We start from the raw sequence: 19360 nt of genomic DNA on the forward strand, positions 1-19360 counted from the left end.
TACTCTTCGATTATTTTTAAATGAGTAAAAAAGTCATGAGTGTTATTCATCCCCCCTCTAGCACATCTTGATCCTACAAGAACCTTATGAGTTTTGTGATAAGGTTATTAATTTTATCTTTAATTTAAATTGAAATATAAGAATTGATTTATATTTGAGTTAGACTTAGGTTTAATAGTTAGTCGGTTAAATATCTATTTCGATAATTAGATTCCAGGCTATGGCGAGCCACAGGAGCCTTCTTAGTTATCGAAACAACGACCACTTCTAGACAAAGCCTTTTAAAGAAATTGAATATTTAGTTTTCTTTCTAAAAATCCTTAGCCTAACTAATCAAGTGTCGATTAAGCCTAAATCCTTATCTAACTATCCTAATCTAAGTAGAAATAGGGAAAGCAATAAATCAAATAATCAAGAAAATTTATTTAATAATAAAGATGGTCTTTCTATTGACTCCTCCTAAATCATAGCCTTGATAAGGTCTATCAAGGTAATGGATTTGATCTTTGGGGATCAAAAATTGATTAAGTCTCACTTGATTCGTCAAATTAGACTTAGAGACTCATGCTTGGTCTGGATTTCTATTGGTTTAATTCACTAATGATAAGTAAAATTTGAATCGATGTTTAGCTTTGTATCGGAGTTCGGTTCGGTTGTATATGACCCTTTGCTTTTCAAGAATCATATAAAGGTTCTTGCAACCCAAAGTGAACCATTTCAATGAGTCCTTGAGTTCTTTGACTTAAGTTTTTTAATTGGAATTCTCTTCCTCAAGTTGTTGGACTTGAGTTGAGGTTTCATCTTAAACTTGGTCAGTCAAAGGACTTGGGTTAGTCTCCTCATTAAGAGTTTTGATCTCCTTTTAGAGTGACTTGACCTAGATATTGGATTTAGCTAATTTACACATCAAATAATTTATCAAATTATGAAACTTATCTACTTGAGAACTTACAGTGTTGTTTGACCCTTCATAAATGGATACGAATCCGTGGCTTCACTCTGACTCGGCATCCGATTTGGTTCGGACCTGGTCTTAACAACGTGAACTTGTACTGGTAGAGCAAGGAAGCTTGCTTGAGCTTGTTCTTTTTCTTCAGTCTTATGATGACTCAGACCACATTGCTTTCAGGACTTTTCTTTTTCTTTGCTTCTTTAGCAATTTTCGAACTCGTCTGACTAGTTTGGAGGTGATCTTCTTGTTGCCTTCTAAGTCCAATTCGAATTCCAGTTCGGGTTAGAATTTGAGCTTTGATTTCTTAGTCTTACTTGTACCTACAACCAAAGTAATACCTTTTTCTATCATAAGTGTATTAGTCTGTTCATGTAATTCAAATTTGGAAAATATTTCATTTAATCAAATATTTGAAAGATCTTTGGATACCTTGTAAGTATCTACCATCGATGCCCACAAAGTATTCATTCGAAAAGCGTTTAACACATACCTTATTACATCGCAGCTCTCCACTTTATGTCCAATCTAGTGGAGATCGATGAGTTGTCCCCAGGGCGTAGCACAGCTGGGGGCGCATGGTTTCGTGGTCGAAAGGTCCAGGATTCGATCCTCGGGGTGTCATTGCATGGGGTTAGCGTCCCGGCTATGCGCTTTTAGCTGTGTACCTGCATTTACCTCCCTCCATATCTGTGGGACCGGCTCTAGGGGGGCTGCTGATGTGGCGGTTCCACATTTTTTTTTAGTGGAGATCGATGAGCAGATCTTGGATCCAGGCGTGTAGTTGACTTGCCGATTCACCATCCTATATTTTAATATTATATAATTTATTTAAAAATAGATCTTTTTACATACCTTTGCGCCGGAGGTTCCTTCGTGATGTTTAATCAATTTTTGCCAGAGATCCTTTGTGCTTGTGAACAAACCGACTCGGTTCAGTTCCTCTTTGGTTAGTCTGCATTGTAGGACTCAAATCGTCTTAGTGTCAGCCTTGACCTTCTTCATTATGTGAGGGTCCTAGTTGTCGCATGTCACCAGTTTTCTAGTACCGTCAAGTAGTAGTGAGAAGTCCGTTTGGATGATGATCCACATCTCAACTTGAGTCTTCAAATAGTATTCCATCCGACCTTTCCAGTATCCGAAATCCTCGGTGGAGAAGAGGGGAGGGCATGTAGTACTGTAACCTTCTTGATGGGCCATTTAAGAATCTCACACAACAAAAATGAAAAGCAAAGTGTACTAAGACTTGGTCTTGGATTACTAATACATGAGTAGAAAAGGTGAAAAAGTGGCTCGAGTGGTGTTACACTAATTTCAAGAAAAATTGAAGAATCGACAAATTTATTAGGAGAGGTTATTAGACCAATTCTGACTTCTGGCGAAAATTTAAAAATATAAAAAAGACATTGTACCAATTAAGAGTGACCCCACTTTAATGCCAATTATAGAATCATTGCACTAGAAGGGGGTGAATAGCGCTCTTGGCTTTTCATATTTTTTGAAAAACAATATATCAGAATAATGAAGCAAAATAGAAAGAGTAAAAGAAAACAAACAGTTGAGACACGTTGGTTTTACTTAGTTCGGAGCTTATGACGACTCCTACTCCAAGGTCTACGATCAACGATCGCTTTCGTTGGGCAATTCACTAATCAGTCGAAGAGTTACAAGTGAGATTTTAATTAAAATGTAATGCAAATATGTAAAGTTTACTGACAACTAAGGTTTTGAAGATTCGGCTTTTGGTTGTTGGAATAGCGTTTCGGTGTCGTAGAGTCATTTTCGGAGCAACGCACAAGAGTGGAAGTTGTTTGAATTGATGTGTTGGAGTTGCTAGTCGAACTTTCTTTTAATAACCCACTCTGGGGGCTCGGACCCCTCCCCGAGCACCCCCATAGGGCTAACATGATTGCACCTCGTCGAAACTTCATCCAGGAAGTTTATCCATGTCTAAGCGCCCGAACCACCACCGGGCACCTGGACCCGCTAACATGGGTCTTCCAGTCGATGCGCTCCAACTCAGCCTGCGAATGAATTTTGCCGGTCCGGGCACCTGGAGCAACTCCGGACGCCTGGATCGTCTGGGTGCCTGCGGTGACGGAGGTTGGTCGCCCGAGTGCTTCCTTGAAGCCCTTGACCTAGGCGCCTAGAGCAACTCCAAGCACCCAGATGTCAGGGCGCCTGGACATGCTCCATGCGCCTGGACTCCCCTTTTTCATCCATTAACTTTTTACAACACAAGGTTAGCACAAGCACAAATAATATATATAAAAGCAGGGTAAATTTTGATAGTCTCAAGATTATCTCCGGACTCTCCGGTCCTGACTTCGAGTTTCGTTGAAATTCTAGGTTGGACCAATGTCTACTATTCCCTCTACGAGGAGCGCATCCTCACCTACTCCTTTCAGGAGAGATTACCTTTTGTCAAACCGATCCTCCGAACCATTTGGACTTTTGCTCAGCATTTGAGAGCTCGGGACTTTCCGCTGGACGTCCAAACCCCGACCCATCTAGTCTTCCTCCTGGTGTCTATGACCCCCAGAACTTTCACCTAGTGTCCTTGACCCTAGGATTTTTCCCGATGTCCTCTACCTACCAAGACTTTGCCTAGTCCCATAGACCAGGACTTCATTGCCTAGCCGCAGCTAGGACTTTCTACCTACCTAGTGTTCACTAGGACTTATTTGCCTAGTCTCAACTAGGACTTTCACCTTGCCTAAGATCATTAAGGACTTTTCTGCACACTCAATTAAACTTTGTTAGATTACAACATAACTTAATTTTGAACCTTTGCCAAATATCAAAACATAAGTTTGATTAGCTGGTGCTTTCAGCACCAACAATGTATTGAGCGATCTACATTTTTCCATCCATATTTTCTTCATTGAAGTGTCACGATACTTCCATATTCTGCTATCATAGCTTGGTCCTAATTTCTTCCACATTCTGACTGGGGTCGTGATTATATTTCACTTGTATTGCATTCCATTTTCTCCTCATTTTTTACATTTTTTTTCTTTTACCAAGAGAAAACGGAAGATGAAGTCTTCTTCTTTTGCTCCCGTTCTAGGGTTAGTTTAATTAAGGAACTTCCTTTGTCCCACAAAGGATAGAAACCTCAATTTTTTTGTTGTTAACCCCCCAGGCTACATCTCCTGACTAACTCGTTGGCAGCAAGAATTGCCTCCTCCTCCGACTCTGAAAGTCTTTCATTTAGAACGAGGTTACTATAGTGTATCTCAGGAGCTACTCAATTTGCAATTCAACAGCAACATCCTACTTAAGGAAGGATTTCTGCACATGATTGGTCTTAGCCCTCGACCGGCTCCTCTCATGGCTTCATTTAGTTAGAATCCTTATCTTCATAAGTTTTGATGTCTAATTGAAGACATGTTATCTCTTGCAGTTGACACCATGATAAGAACATCTCTTAACAAGGTGATGAAGCTTACGGTTGCAGAGTTGGAAGTGCGCCATGCGGAAATCATAAATCTTACTAAAGAGACGCCCAAGGAGGGAGCATCACCAGCTCCAACTATAACCCCAACAGAGGGGACTTCTCGACTGGCAGCAAGGGCGCCCAACACAATTAGGGAGTTGGGATCTCTTGCTAGTCCTCCCAATGCTCCATATCGACTTCATCCGTAGAATCGAAGGCTTCCCTCTGAATTTCAAGGAAAAGGCGTCGCCCATCTGGTCTCTCAACGGAACTAGAAGGCCCCTCCTCCCCTGTACAAATTTTTGTTGAATCACCAACGCACATGGGATCAAGATGCTACTCGACTACCACTAACTTTCCATTGGTGCACCTCTCCCCTTCCCTTAGAACTCAACCTCCCATCCTCCCATTGAAGCAAGAACTCCCCTCATGGGAGATGGCTCGTCTCGTGTTCCTAAGGATTTACCAGATGAAGACATTCCTCTAGTGGAGCTTGCCCAAGACCTAGTCTAGACCGAGCACTGATAGACCTTTCTTTCTACGATCCAGTAACCCTTGCTTGGGAGGATGAGGAAGCATCAGCCAAAGACATGCCTATTCAAGATTTAGCAGAAGAACTTTTGTGAAATGGTGTCAAGCACATGTCTTAGTTGATGATTTTTGGACGATGATATCCCAAACTCTGCTAGGGTCGTTGAGATTTGAAGGCCAACATCACTGAACTAGAGGCCTAGCTAGCTACAGCTCCTTCCTAAGAGGTTTTGGCTACAGCTCAATAAGAAATAATCGATGTGCAATAGGAGATCGATCAATTAAAGCAACTACAAGCAGGCACTACCTCTGATTAGGTGATGATCAATAGACTAAGGAGGGAGATTGTAGATGCGATGATCGAAAGAACAGTCTGACACATACTCTGAGTTAGCTATAGTTGAAGATAGACACATGACCACTGCTGTAGTTGACCATCATAAGAAATTAGAGGCAACCATAGTTAAGGACGTAGCCACTCAAACTGATTTGGATGTCAATCGGCAAGCTCTAGGGATTCTAAAGGTACAACTGGGAGTTACTCGGGTGGGGGGAGGTTTGAGTTAGCTAAAGTTTTGACAGAAACCCATGGTAGTGACCTAGAAGCTACCATTATTATCGTTGAAGATGGTCGAGATGAGGTGAGGAACCAGAAGATTTTCGTGATGGAGTTGCAAACTTCTGTGGAGAAGCTATAGACCTAGAAGAACCAACTGAAGAGCCAAGTGTTTGAGCTTAAAGAGCATCAGACAAGAGAAGACGAGCACTAGGCCACCAGAAAAAAGGAATTCCTTCAATCAGAGGAATTTTATGAAATGGTCAGCATCCATTTCATTTGAATGGTGCAACATGACATTGATGGAACCTTGAAGTAGTTGGTAAAAAATAGGAAGCTCCCTATTGACTCCCCCCTCCAATCATTGAAGTTTTGAAGATCAACGAGCATCCCCGATGAAGATGCTACTAACTTTTTAACTTCAAGATGTATTTATCCTTTTGTATCTTTTGCTTGCATTAGTGAAAGTTTGAAATCATGATGTTCTCTATTGTAATAGAGGAAAGGAACTCGGTCCCAACTATGTTAGAGAAGTTATGCCCTACAAAGCTAAAGGGAGTATGATACCACAGTCGGGAGGATCTCAACCCCAATTACGTCCAAGTCCGAGAGAGTTTAGGCCCCGAAAAGGATATGATTATAGGATACTCGCTTGACCCATGTACGAATGGGAGTCCGCTACCTCAATTGAGAGGATCACAACCCCAATTACGTCCAAGTCCATAGGAGTTTGGGCCTTAAAAGGGACATGGTGATACGGTACTTATTCAACGCTTGTATGAAGGGTAGTTCAATACAGCAGTCGAGAGGATCTCGACCTCGACTATGTCCAAGTCTGGAGGAGTTTGGGCCCTGAAAAGGACACGATGATATGGTAATTGCATGACTCTTGTATGAAAGGGAGTCCTCTACTATAGTCGGGATGATCTCTGTTGGCGCTACTCGGAATTCCATTCTTTTTCCTCTGTACAAAAATTTGTACAAGCACAGAACTTTTCCTAGTAACTCATGTGCTTTTCAGAAGTTAAACTTGGATTATAAATGAAACTTAACATTATTAATCCAAGTTTAACCCATGTATTCATCAGAAGTTAAACCATATTACAGAAGTTGATTAAATATCTATTTCAATGATTGACTTCAAGGTCGTGTGTGAAACACTTGACCTTCTTGGGTATGGAATCATCCACCACTTCCTAGTCAAAGTCTTTCAAAGAAATTGAATATTTAAACTCCTTACAGTAAACCCTAGGTTAAACTACAGAGACCTCAATCAAAGCACAAGATCGCTAGCCTCTTGTGTTGATACTTCAGGATCCATACAAAGGAAAAATAAACTAGTACACAGCGAAAATAATTAACTAGTTATACCTTCTTTATAGCTTAAAGACATCTTGATCTTCTGCTGTATTCCTCTCCTTCTCTTGGACGTCGTGTGGACGACGATCTACCAAGACGCAAAAACCACCCAAGTCCTTCTTTCTTCCAAGACTTTCGGCCACCAAGGGATCAAAGCTAGGAACACCACCTCTTCTTCTTCTTTCTTCCTTGTAACCCACCGGCCACAAGATGGTTGAAGCCTCTTGATGCCGCCGACCTTAGGTGAGAAAGCAAGGGGAGAATAAGAATATGAGGGGGTCGGCCACAAGGAGAATAGAAGAGGAATAGAAATAGTGTAGATGATTATTTCCTCTAAGACACCATGTATCCTCTTTTATAATCGTTGGTAATGGCTAAAAAGGAAAGATTTTAACAACAATTAAAATCTCTCTTTTAAATTTCCTATTGTGGATGATTACAAAAGGAAAGTTTTAAAATTAAAAATCCCCCTTTTAAACATTGTAAATGGCTACAAAAAGGAAAGATTTTTAAAATTAAAACCTTTCTTTTAAATCATTGTTACAAAAAATACAATTTTTTACTAAGGATCTAAAAAAATTTCCATCAACCAAGACTTGAGAGAAGACACTAACCTACACTTCTAGGGTAACCGAGGGGGCATCCATGGCTACTCGATTAAACCGTTACAAGTATTCTCAAACTCAAACTTGTATATATAATCCTCCGGATATGTAGTATCATTATACTCTTAAATCTACAATACTCAAAATTGTTTTGGTAATTTATGCATTTAGAATGTGTAAAGTTACAATCAGATGAAATCTATACTTTTGGAATACTAAAATAAAATAATTATCATTTAGGGGGTGAACATAAAGAACCACAATAGCTCATTAGCAAATTTTGAGAAAAAAAGGAAGTCAAAATACACCAACCCACTATGTTTTTTTTTTTTTTTTTTTTATTGTTGTTGGTGGTGGATGAATTACACCAACCTATTATGTTGAATTTGGTAAAGGGGATGAATTTAGTCGTTAGAGGACGATCCAAAGGCAGATCAGGATCTTCTTGATTGTTGTGTCATATCAGTATTTGTCTTTTGTCCCCCAGTGTTGATGGATTACAAATTTTCCCATTCTGATTTTCTTTGACTTGGTGCATTGTCTTAATGCTTTCCAGTCCACCAATTCTCATGGCGTGGACCTGTGTATGTTGCTCAAATCCTGTGCTAGTGAAAGGGAAATATGTCACTGGCCTTTTTTTTTTTCCTTTTGTTTTTATCCTATATTCAATTCCGACTAACTGTGGGATGGACGATCCAACCTTATATTTTGTTTACCAAGTAAAATCAGAAACAGGATAATATAGTTCAATTTCGCTGTAGATATCCTATGTCGAAATTGAGAATGTATCATTTCTCCTATCCCCAATCATACCCTGGCTACAGGTCACTTGCCATTGCTTCTCGTCAGTCGTCAAAGTGAAAGTGTGATCCACAATTAATTTCTCTCTATCTCTCTTTTTGGAAAAATTATTGTCAAACTATATATGATCACTTTATAAAAGAGAACACTTTATTTAAAGATGTCTCCTACTTTAAAAGACTTATTTCTACCACATAATTTTGTGAAAGTGATTGATAATCATTAATATGCCGTTAAATATATATATACTATTTGATAAAGAAATTTGACGATCTCAAAGATCTTAAACTCGTGCAACATTGTGTTTTCGGGACGGTGCGGTACGATGATGATTAAGTTATAAAATATTATTATATGAGATCTTAATATTAAAATTTGACGTATCTAAATATGTCATTTTCTTATATCTTGGCCATGTATATTAATAGTTAATAGTCATCCGTGATTTATTTCCTCCTTATTAATCTAGGGACGGATTGACGAGGGTGCTAAAATAAATGAATCATCTTTTTACCACATAAACTCATAAAAAATTGCCCTGGACTATAGTACAACAGTAGGACATCCAAATTAATATTGGAATAATCTGTTGTCGGAGATTTACGGGTTATTAGCTGAATTTAAACTACACTGAATTAAATTCAACTTACAATCCTGAGCGGATAATCTTAGGCTACCAGTAGGGGTTGGTTTCTGCTACGAGCCAAAGAGCAACAGAGCGGATTGAGTCACCGAGTGGGAAGATCAGTTGAGTAGCAGGTCTGTGTTGTCGAGTGAGCAGATCAGCCAAGCAACAGATCACAAAGTCCACTCGGGTAGAGCAGTCGTCTAATTAGATAGGTCGACCGAGCAATACGATCGGGCGGGTAGAATGGTCGATTGAGCAAACAGAAAGAGAGGTCGACCGGGAAGACAAAGAGTCGGTCGGGCGAGAGGTTGGCCCGGGCGAGTAGGCAGACCAAACTAAGCCGGTCGAGCGAAAAGACTGGGAGATTGAGATGGTGGCGGTCGGGCGAACAGACAGGCAGGTAGAGAAGGTGTCGGTCGGGCGAAGACAGGCAGGTCGAGACGGTGTCGGTCAGGCGAACAGACAGGTGGGGTAAAGATACCGAGCGGAGAGGCTGATCGGGCAAGTGGTCAGTCGAGCTTTGAGTAGCAAACCGAGCCTTGCGATTAACGTAGTTTCCTTGAAATAGATCTGCCCACCTCCGGTTGTGCTTCGAGGCTTACTAGGGTCGTCTATTTCTCAGGATACAACGGTTGACCGTAATTTCTATCAAGCACTGGTGGTCACGGCAAACTGAGTGGCACCCGATTGCTATCACGGATACTCTGCTGAGCAAGAGTTGCACGATAGAGGAGGATGGGAATGAAGGTGAAGAGCTTCTGCTTGTGTTGTTGCGTGTTCTCTGTCTGTTATCGCAACCTCCTTATATTTAGGAGCTCAGATCAATGCCAGCGTTAATGGTTGATTAATGACCATTACTCACCGAGCAGTGAAACGCCTAGCGTTTCACTCATTATCACTCGACCGTTTTGATTCTGCAATAATCTCGAATTTAATGCATCCATTTTCCTCGACCGGTTTGGCATTCGGTGCGCGCAGGTCATGCCCGCACACGAGTCAACATGGTTCAGCGCAATTCGGGCCCCGGATTTGCACCCCCCCTGCACACCCATGCGTGAAAGAGAGTTTCTCCTTATGTATTTGTTCACATCCTCAATGCATGTGAATCGATATAAACCAACCAACATGCCATGAAACTCCCAATGTGAGACTAAAATCTCATTCACAATTGAACCTCTTTCCTCTTCCACCTCTTCTCCATTCACATCACTTATATCCAACAATCCCCCACATGAATAGAGATAGGATATGTGATAGCATTCAACAGTTGAATCAAGTATATGATAGGTAGGTTTTACTCTTTGAACCTTCCCTTATGAAGATCTAGTTGTTTACTGGTTAATAGTAGACACAATGTCCTTGAACTATACTGCTGTTTGTGTAAGCAGTGACAAATCTCACCCAAGACTCCCTGATACAACTTAGTTCTCATGAGTGTGTTCGTTCTTGGCCATGAACACGCCTGGTTCTGTGAGAAGCTCTAAGAATTATGCCTCCAATTCTCTTCGAAGCAGCCTCACTTCTTTCTCACATAGGTGATCCCTCGAGAGTAGTCATCTACTCTTCTTGATCATTAAAAGTCATGTGCTTAACCTTCATCCTTCACTGATTCATTGGGTTGTTCTCCCACAGTGTGTCTAGTCAGTGCAAATTAATTATTCCTTTGAATCTAATTCTTGGGATCTCTAGTCAGCATAGGTTCGATGTCCTTTGCATTGATCGTTGATAACGGCATCAAGCTCATTCCTCGTAATGAGCTCGCAACTAACTCTTAATTTAACCCTTTGGTTAGCGGATCCGCTAGGTTATCCTTTAACCTCACATAGTTAACAGTGATAACTCCCGTTGAAAGTAGTTGTTTAATGGTATTATGTCTAAGACATATATGTCTAGACTTATCATTATACAGATGGCTCTATGCCCGACCAATTGTTAATTGACTATCGCAATGTATGCAAATTACCGGCACATGTTTCGACCATCATGGAATATCTTCCAAGAATTGTCGTAGTCATTCAGTCTCTTCACCATATTTGTCAAGGGCTACAAACTCAAATTCCATCATGGATCTGGTTATTATCGTTTACTTAGAAGATTTCCAGGATATAGTTGCACCTCCAAGAGTAAATACATATTCATTCATAGACTTAAAGTATTTTATATCATATATCCAACTTATATCGTTGTATCCTTCGATCATAGCAGGATATCTCGTATAGTGCAATCCATATTCACGAGTATATTTCAAGTACCTCAGAACTCTTGTTATCCCTTTCCAGTGCTCAACACTAGGATTACTCGTGTATATACTTAGTTTACTTACTGCGTAGGTCAAGTCTGGTCATGTACAACTCATCAAATATATCAAACTTCCAATCACTCGAGAGTACTCTATATGAGAGATACTTTCACCTCGATTTTTCAATAGATGTTGACTCATATCTATCAATGTTTGTACCAACGCAGCATCACCCTTGGTGAATTTCTCAAGAATTTTGTCCACGTAATGGGACTGACTAAGAACAAGTCATTCTGTTGTTCAAAGAATTTTGATTCCTAAAATCACATCAACTAGGCTCATGTCTTTCATATCAAATCTTGAGTTCAAACATATCTTTAGTGGATTTGATTATTTTATCATTACTCCCAATGATAACTATATCATCAACATATAGGCACAAGATGACATAGTCATTCTCTATAATTTTAATATAGAAACATTTATCAAATTCATTAATCTTGAATCCACATTCGTTCATGACATTATCAAATTTCTCATGTCACTGCTTTGGTGCTTGTTTCAAACCATATAATGACTTTACCAATCTACATACCTTGTTTTTCTGTCCTTGCACAGAAAATCCCTCAGATTGCTCCATGTGGATTTCCTCTTCTAAATCCCCATTTAAAAAGACAGACTTTACATCCATCTAATGTATTTCGAGATTCCAAATAGCGACAATAGCCAACAATACTCTAATGGAAGTTATCATCGACACTAAAAAATACGTATCAAAGTAATCAAGGTTTTCTCGTTGTCGGTAACCTTTGATTACCAATCTGGTCTTATACTTATCAATTGTGTCATCTAACTTTATTTTCTTCTTGAAAATCCACTTGAAACTAGTGGTTTACTTCCAGGAGGAAGAACCACAAATTCCCAAGTATGATTTTGCAAGATAGAGTCTATCTCAAATGCAATTACTTCTCTCCAGTGAGATCCATCAGAAGAACCTACAGCTTCTGAGTAACTTCGAGGCTAACTTTCTAACATAAAAGTGATAAAATATGATCCATAGGATTTTTCTATCCGAGCTCTTTTGCTCCGCCTAAGCTCAACCTCCACTGGTTCCTCATCATCATCTTCACCTTGTGTTTCATATCCCCGCTTTGAGGAGCTAGCATCCTCTAGGGTCTTATACGGAAACACATGGTCGAAAAATGAGACATTTCTCTATTCTATTATCGAGTTCTTGTATATCTCTAGTATTTATGATTCATACATAACAAACCGTACGCACTGCTATTCTGTGCATATCCAATAAATATGCAATCAACAATCTTTAGTCCTATCTTAATCCTTTTCGGATCAGGTACCAACACTTTGACAAGACACCCCCATATTCGTAAGTATTTGTAGGACAGTTGTCTTCCATTCCACAACTTATAAAGACTCTTATCTATTTTCTTTCGGGACACCTTATTTAAAAGGTAATTAGCTGTTAACACAGCTCCCCCCCCCACATGAACTCTGGCAATTCAAAGCTCAATAGAAGAACATTCATCATCTCCTTTAGAGTTCGATTCTTTTGTTCAGCAAATTCATTTTGCTGAGGAGTACAAGGAGTTGTTGTTTCATGTCTGATCACATGTTCAGCACACAACTCGACAAACGGTGATACATATTCACCGTCTCGTTCACTTAGAACCACCTTAATCTTTCTATTAAGTTATTTTTCAACCTCATTCTTATAAAGAGCAAATTTCTCTATAGCTTCATCCTTTTGAGAAGATACACATAATAATATTTTGTGTTATCCTTTACAAAAGTGATGAAATATTTATTATCACCAAGTGTTAGTGTACCTTCTAAGTCGCACACATCAGTGTGGATTAGGTCAAGTGGTTCGTTACTATTTTAATTATGTTAAAAGGATGACATTGTCATTTTCACTTCAACACAAATCTCGCATTTGTGTTTTGGGTCAAGGTATAATGTAGGTATGTTTTGCATATTTATTAATCTACGCAACACATCGTAGTTAACATGTCCTAGTCTATCATGCCACAAACACGAAGACTCAAGTATATAAGTGGAAAATCTTTCATTTTTATTTCTTTTGGGTCTAATGGCTATTACATGGAGCTTGAATAGCCCATCAGATACATAGCCTCTTCCTACAAACATTTCATTCTTGGACAATACAACTCTATCCGACTCAAAATAATGTGAAAGTCATGCTTGTTTAACAGTGATCGGAACACTAGATTCTTCCGAATCTCCGGAATATACAACACGTTGTTCAGAGTAAGGTTCTTGCCTGAGATCATCTTCAGCACCACCTTTCCTTGGCCCATGATGTCCGAGGTTGTTGAGTTCCCCATGAACAGTTTGTCTCTAGTGACTTCTTCAAAGTTGTGGAGCAGTTCCTTGTTGCAACACCCATGTTTGGTGGCTCCAGTATCGATCCACCATTGTCGCGAGTTAGAACCGACCAGGTTCAGTTCTGAGACCATTGCGCAGAGGTCGTCCATTTTTGGTCTCTTATTCAGGTTGGTCTCCTGCTTCTTCTTTGGCTTCCTGCACTCCGAAGATTTGTGACCTACTCTGTCACAGTTGAAGCACTTCTCAGAGAATTTCTTCTCGTTGATGCCTCATCTGGGTCCCATCTTAGAACACTTGGGGTTCTTTCGTTTCGAGTTTTTACTGTGCTCGACCACGTTGGCTTTCACAGTAGCCTGAGAGAACAGCTTTCTCTCTGAACTCTTGTTGTTTTCTTCGATGCAAAGTCTAATAATGAATTCCTCCACATTCATCTCCTTCCTCTAGTGCTTCAGGTAGTTCTTGAAGTCCTTCCAGCCAAGAGACGTCTTCTCAATGATAGCAGTCATCTGGAAGGTTTCACTCGGAATCATCCCTTCTGAGTGTTTCTTCTTAGACTTTGGGTTGCCAGCTCAATCCTGTGAAAGATATCCACTGTGTTTGTAGGATCTTTGACAACAAATAAGAAATAATAGTTTTTTGCAAGATCTTTGATAACAAATAAGAAATAATAGTTTTTTGCAATGGATTTAGGTAAGCTCTTCACTAGTTATTGTTTCGATTTTCAATATTTCTTAAAAATTTATGATAGATAGATCCTATTATAGATACATCCGTATAATAGATCCTTTAGTTTATTATTGGTGTATCATAATCCTAACATATGAATGACTCAAATAATAAATGTTTAGATGAATTCAAACAATTCGAGTTTTTACATGTCAATAACACATTTTTTGCATGTAGATCTTTGAGAAGTGGGTGTATGTGTGTCAAGCATATAGGTACTTGTATGCTTAAAGGGCACTACTGATCACCATCAACAAAGTGTAAGAATGTGCTATGTTAGTTTCCACATTGATCATGTTAAAGGAACTTCACTACCAAATATATATATATTTAATTTGAAAACTGTTCCACTATGTTTTTTTTACTCTTCTAGCTTTGCAAATGGAAGATTTGGAAATGGAATTCCTTGACCCATAAACCTCAGCTCCATTGTAAGCTTTACTTAGTGGTTAACTTCCATGTCCAAGGTTTGTTCTACTTTTCAAGGATAAGTTTGCTGCAAAATGGCTAAACTCAATCTCTAGTCCGACTAATTTTATAGATAGACGGTCTTCCCCTTAATTTATCTATCAAATAAATCAGAGTATAATTTATGCACGCTCAAAAATTGACTTTCACATATTCATCCTATTTAGGATTCAAAGACAAATCCTCTTATTATTCCTTGAGGCCGTGAGGTTACGCAAGGCTAGCTTTTTTTTCTTTCCTTTTTTTTTCCTTTCGTTGGAGTTTTTTTTTTCCTACCATTGATTTCTTTCCTTCCTCAATCCACACCTAGGAATAAACAAAGCATTAGCATAGTTTATTGAGAGTATTTTGAGTGACAATGGATATGAATTGGTAAATAAATAAATACATAAAGGACAGGAATTTGCTGGTCTGAAAATGGTAGGCATGATTTGGTAGAATACCCTAGTTGTTTAGGTTCACGAAGTTGTACTGAATTTTCATATAGCAAAAAATGACTTCATCTTACCATTTTGAACAATATATTTAAGATAGCAGTAGACCGCTTATTCGAGTTATTCGCATTCACTTTGATCATCTTTCATCTGAATTTGATATGAACTTAAGCAACCAACATTGAAACAAAATCTAAGAGGAGCAACTTACTGGGGGAAAGAGTAAGCCACATATCTGAAATTTAACCGAGCAGCTTCCGTCATATTATCGTTTCAATTGGCACTTCCACTCCAATAACCTTCCTCTCCACACGAGCAGCTTCCATCCTTAAAATGGTGGAATTGTTCGATATCCCTGATTGTTATTTCTCGGCGAACAATCTTTGAGATGGATTTCAGAATGGCATGGCAGCTCCGGCACATATATAAGTTTTTGGTAACCCAGATTGGCATTCCAGGTGTGGTATTCATGAGCCCGAAAGCCACTGCTAATCTCTCACTATGGCCGCAAAAGATATCAGACTCAGATGCTTCCATTTCATCGATGGATCCATTATCAGGCAGAACCATGCCTGCTCTTCCTATCCTTTCATACAAGCCACTTAACACTGCATAAATCTGATTTATCTGAGGGTGTGACTCGTCGAAGCTGAGAAATGCATGAACAGACCCCTTCACCTCTACCCAACTGCACCCTGGATCGACCGCTAGGCCTTTCTCTCTCATCACCTTCCTTACCTTTGCCACTTGATCCCACCTTCCATTATCTCTATACAAGATACATAACAGCTCATAATACCTAGCACTCGAATCATCCAATTCAAATATTTTTCTGGCAGCAAATTCGCCGAGCTCTAGGTTGTGGTGAATTCTGCATCCATTCAACAAGGCTCCCCATATGGCAGCATCTGGATCGAGAGTCATATCTTTTACAAACTGGTATGCTCGCTCCAAGTGCCCAGCACGACCCAAAAGGTCCACCATGCAAGCATAGTGTTTCAGATTTGGAGTTACTGAGTACTTCATTTTCATGGTATTAAAGTAGTCCCAACCTTGCGAGACCATCCCCGACCTACTACAAGCACACAAGATACCCACCATTGTAACCTCGTCCGGTTGCACACCAGCTTCAATCATCTGGCTGAACAGTGATACAGCGAGATCTCCATGCCCTTTCACAGCATAACCTGTCAGCATGATGTTCCATGAGACAACATCCTTGCTCCTATGCACATTAAACTGTGTCCTAGCGTATTTAGTCCTTCCACACTTGGCATATAGGTCGAGCAAAGCGTTTGGCAAATATCCTTCTGATCCTAACCTTCTTCTCAGAGCTTGGGCATGTATCTCCTTCCCACACATCAATGCTCCAACCGAAGCACAAGCCGATAGGGAAGCTACCATGGTGGTGGAGTTAGGCAACACATCTACATGCATTTGGCGCAACAAACTCAGAGCGTCAAAGCTCCTGCTGTTGATCCTCAGACCTGAAATAATGGAGCTCCAAGTAATCACATCCTTCTCAGACATGTACTTGAAGACCTCTAGAGCCTTATCGACGCACCTACACTTGGAATACATGTCTATCAATGCATTTCCTACCATGGTGCTGGGCATGACCCTCATGTCCTGTGCTAGCTTGTGTACCTTGGTGCCAATGTCTAAACGTCCTAAAGAAGTGCAAGATGAAAGAACAGTGGAAATGGCAATCTCATCCGGAATGACATTGTTATCCCGCATTTGTTCAAACATTTCCAAGGCCTTCTCAGGAAATCCATTTTTCTCATATCCTGATATCGTTGCGGTCCATGATATCACATCCTTGGATTCCAGGCGCAAGAAAATTTTCTCGGCTTCTCCCAAATCCCCAAAGGTGGAGTACATCTGGATCAATGAGTTATGCACTGAAACATCTGCAAGAAAGTTCATCTTTATCACATAGCCATGAATCTCCTTACCAAATTTCCTATCGCACAGCAAATCAGAAGCAGAGATCACGCTCGTCATCGTCTCTGGAACAGGCTTCAGGGAGAGATCCCTCATCGTCAAGAACAGCTCCAGCCCTTCAGCGCAATTCTCATTCTCAAAGTAGCCTGAAATCATCGCATTCCAAGAGATGCAGTCTCTCCTCGGCATACCATCGAACACCTCCCTGGCGACGGCAGAGTTCCCGCACTTGGCATACATGGTGATGAGAGCATTCATGGCATCGATTTCTGTGCTGAATCCGAATCTGATGACATGGGCATGGACCTCCCTTCCTCTGATCAAGTCTGGGACGGCGGCACAAGACCTGAGAATGCAGGGGAACGTGTACAGATCCGGCCGGGCGCCGGCCCAGAGCATGCACTGGTATAAATCTAAGGCCTCGTCGAGAAACCCAGCCTTGGCGTAGCCCCCGATCATCACATTCCAGGAGAAGACGTTCCTCTCGACCATCTTCCCGAACACCGACCACGCAGCGAGTAGGTCGCCGAACCGCACGAGCATGCTCAAGATGGCGTTGCCGAGGCGAACGCTCAAGCTGGAAGCGAAAGAGGAGGTGGAGGAGATGTGGTAACAGACGCGAAAGCCTTGCTCGACGGCGACCTTCCACTCGCAGAGGCGGAGGAGGGCGACGTAGGCGTCATCGTTCAGGCTGCGCCCCTTGGCTTCCGCCAAGAGGCGAAGGGCGCCGTCCAGGTCGCCTCTGATGCAGAGGCGGCAGATTTCGGCGTTTGGGTCGGCAGGGCTGAGGGCAGAGGCCTGGAGTGAACTGCGAGCGGCAAGGTGGGAATTTGGGGCGAGTCTGGAGGGAAGACCGAGGGGTTTCGAGCGCGAAAGATTGGCTGGCAGGAGGAGGCGGCGGCGACAAGGGTGGTTGTGGTCGGAGAAGAAGGGCGAATTTGGTGGGCTGCGAGCAGAAAGCGCCATTGGAAGAGAGGAGAAGATGACATGGTCGTCACTCGTCAGCAGGTGATTTTAGTAAGCAAATAGTAGGGTTTTAAACTCTCCAACAAGATTTTGAGAATATAGTTTTTTTTTTATCCCACAAAAATTAAGTGGGCACCATTTTTTTTTTTATCCAAGTCATTAAATTTTATTTTTATTTTAGATTTTTATGACCATTGCCCGACTTTTGAAGCAAGAAAGTTGGAAAAAAAAAAGTCCACTTTTTATTAGAAACATCGAAAAGCGGCCCACTTTTATTTTCAAAACTACCTTTAATTTTGAGATTATTGTAACTACGATCCTATATAATTATAATATTTTTGATGATGTAATTATCCTACGGTTTTAATAGTTGATCCTGTCCGAAAATTGGACAGATGTTGAGATATAGCGCTCCTGTTGATCTCCTGGGCTTCGCTCCAACCTGCAACACAAATGACGTCAGTACCGAACCAGGGAAGGGGTCCCGGCGATGACCCTCCGATGTTCAAGTCAGTCTCCGACGAAAAAGAAGCAAAGAGCGAAGCAACAAGAAGACTGTAGCGCAACAGTAAAATATTGCATACCTCCGCCGATGCTTGGACCCCTTTTAACAGATACATCCTCTTAATTTTTTATTTTTATTTTCTAATTGACAGGAAGTTTTAGACAAGATTTTTATAAACTTATACAATTTGTCAAGAAGTAGAGATCGTACCTGACTTACTTCATCGATCCCTTTATCTGAAGCTCCCCCTGTAGTGCTACTTCCTGTTAGGGATCGTACGGCCGGCATGAAGAGGGGTTGGATAGACGACGGCCCCAAATCGATTGATCTTCCTACACTTGTTAGTATGTGCAGCGGAATATACAAAACAAACAAGCTAAAGGAAATTAAACTAAAGACAAGAAAGAATGCAAACCAAGCTACACGATCATTTACATGGTTCGGAGATAAAGCTCCTACTCCACGGCGTGTCCTTGAGGTGGGCGATCCCTATCCATCGGTGGATTACTCCCCGGAAGACCTCTGGCTAGCTTACGTAGCTCCTTGTGGGTGGAGAAACCTCACCACAACCCTCACCAAGGAATCTTTACAAACTATGACACAGGTAGACTACTAATAGAGATTAACCACCTCTATTTCGTCGGGCCATAACCAAGCTTCCAAGCTTTGGTTATATAGGTCGTGGGTTGAAAACCCCGCCTACCAGTCGACTGCTAAAACATGTAGTCGACTGCCCTCTGTGAAAATTCGACCGTTACATCCCAACATCTCGATACCAGTCGACTGCTAAAACTAGCAGTCAACTGCTCCACATTGGTTGAGCGAACAGAAGCATTCTGT

General features: G+C 40.8%; 1 protein-coding gene across 3 annotated transcripts; it reads right to left on the minus strand.

Moving 5' to 3' along the window:
* Positions 1–13211: 13211 nt before the first annotated feature.
* LOC121970705 (pentatricopeptide repeat-containing protein At1g15510, chloroplastic-like) lies at positions 13212–18061 on the minus strand. 3 transcript variants are annotated; one of them, XR_006109000.1, is made up of 2 exons: positions 15314–18061; positions 13212–14049 (listed from the first exon to the last, which is right to left on the minus strand). XR_006109000.1 is itself a non-coding variant. In XM_042521597.1 (1 exon), the coding sequence occupies exon 1, from the start codon at positions 18013–18015 to the stop codon at positions 15376–15378; it is 2640 nt and encodes an 879-aa protein (XP_042377531.1). In that variant the 5' UTR covers positions 18016–18061; the 3' UTR covers positions 15247–15375. The 3 variants fall into 3 exon arrangements, 1 of the variants encoding a protein (XP_042377531.1); XR_006109002.1 differs by lacking the exon at positions 13212–14049 and adding an exon at positions 14741–14974; XM_042521597.1 differs by lacking the exon at positions 13212–14049 and having other exon boundaries at positions 15247–18061.
* Between the last annotated feature and the right edge of the window lie 1299 nt (positions 18062–19360).

Source organism: Zingiber officinale, chromosome 1B, assembly GCF_018446385.1.
Source record: "Zingiber officinale cultivar Zhangliang chromosome 1B, Zo_v1.1, whole genome shotgun sequence".
Taxonomy (NCBI): Eukaryota; Viridiplantae; Streptophyta; class Magnoliopsida; order Zingiberales; family Zingiberaceae; genus Zingiber; species Zingiber officinale.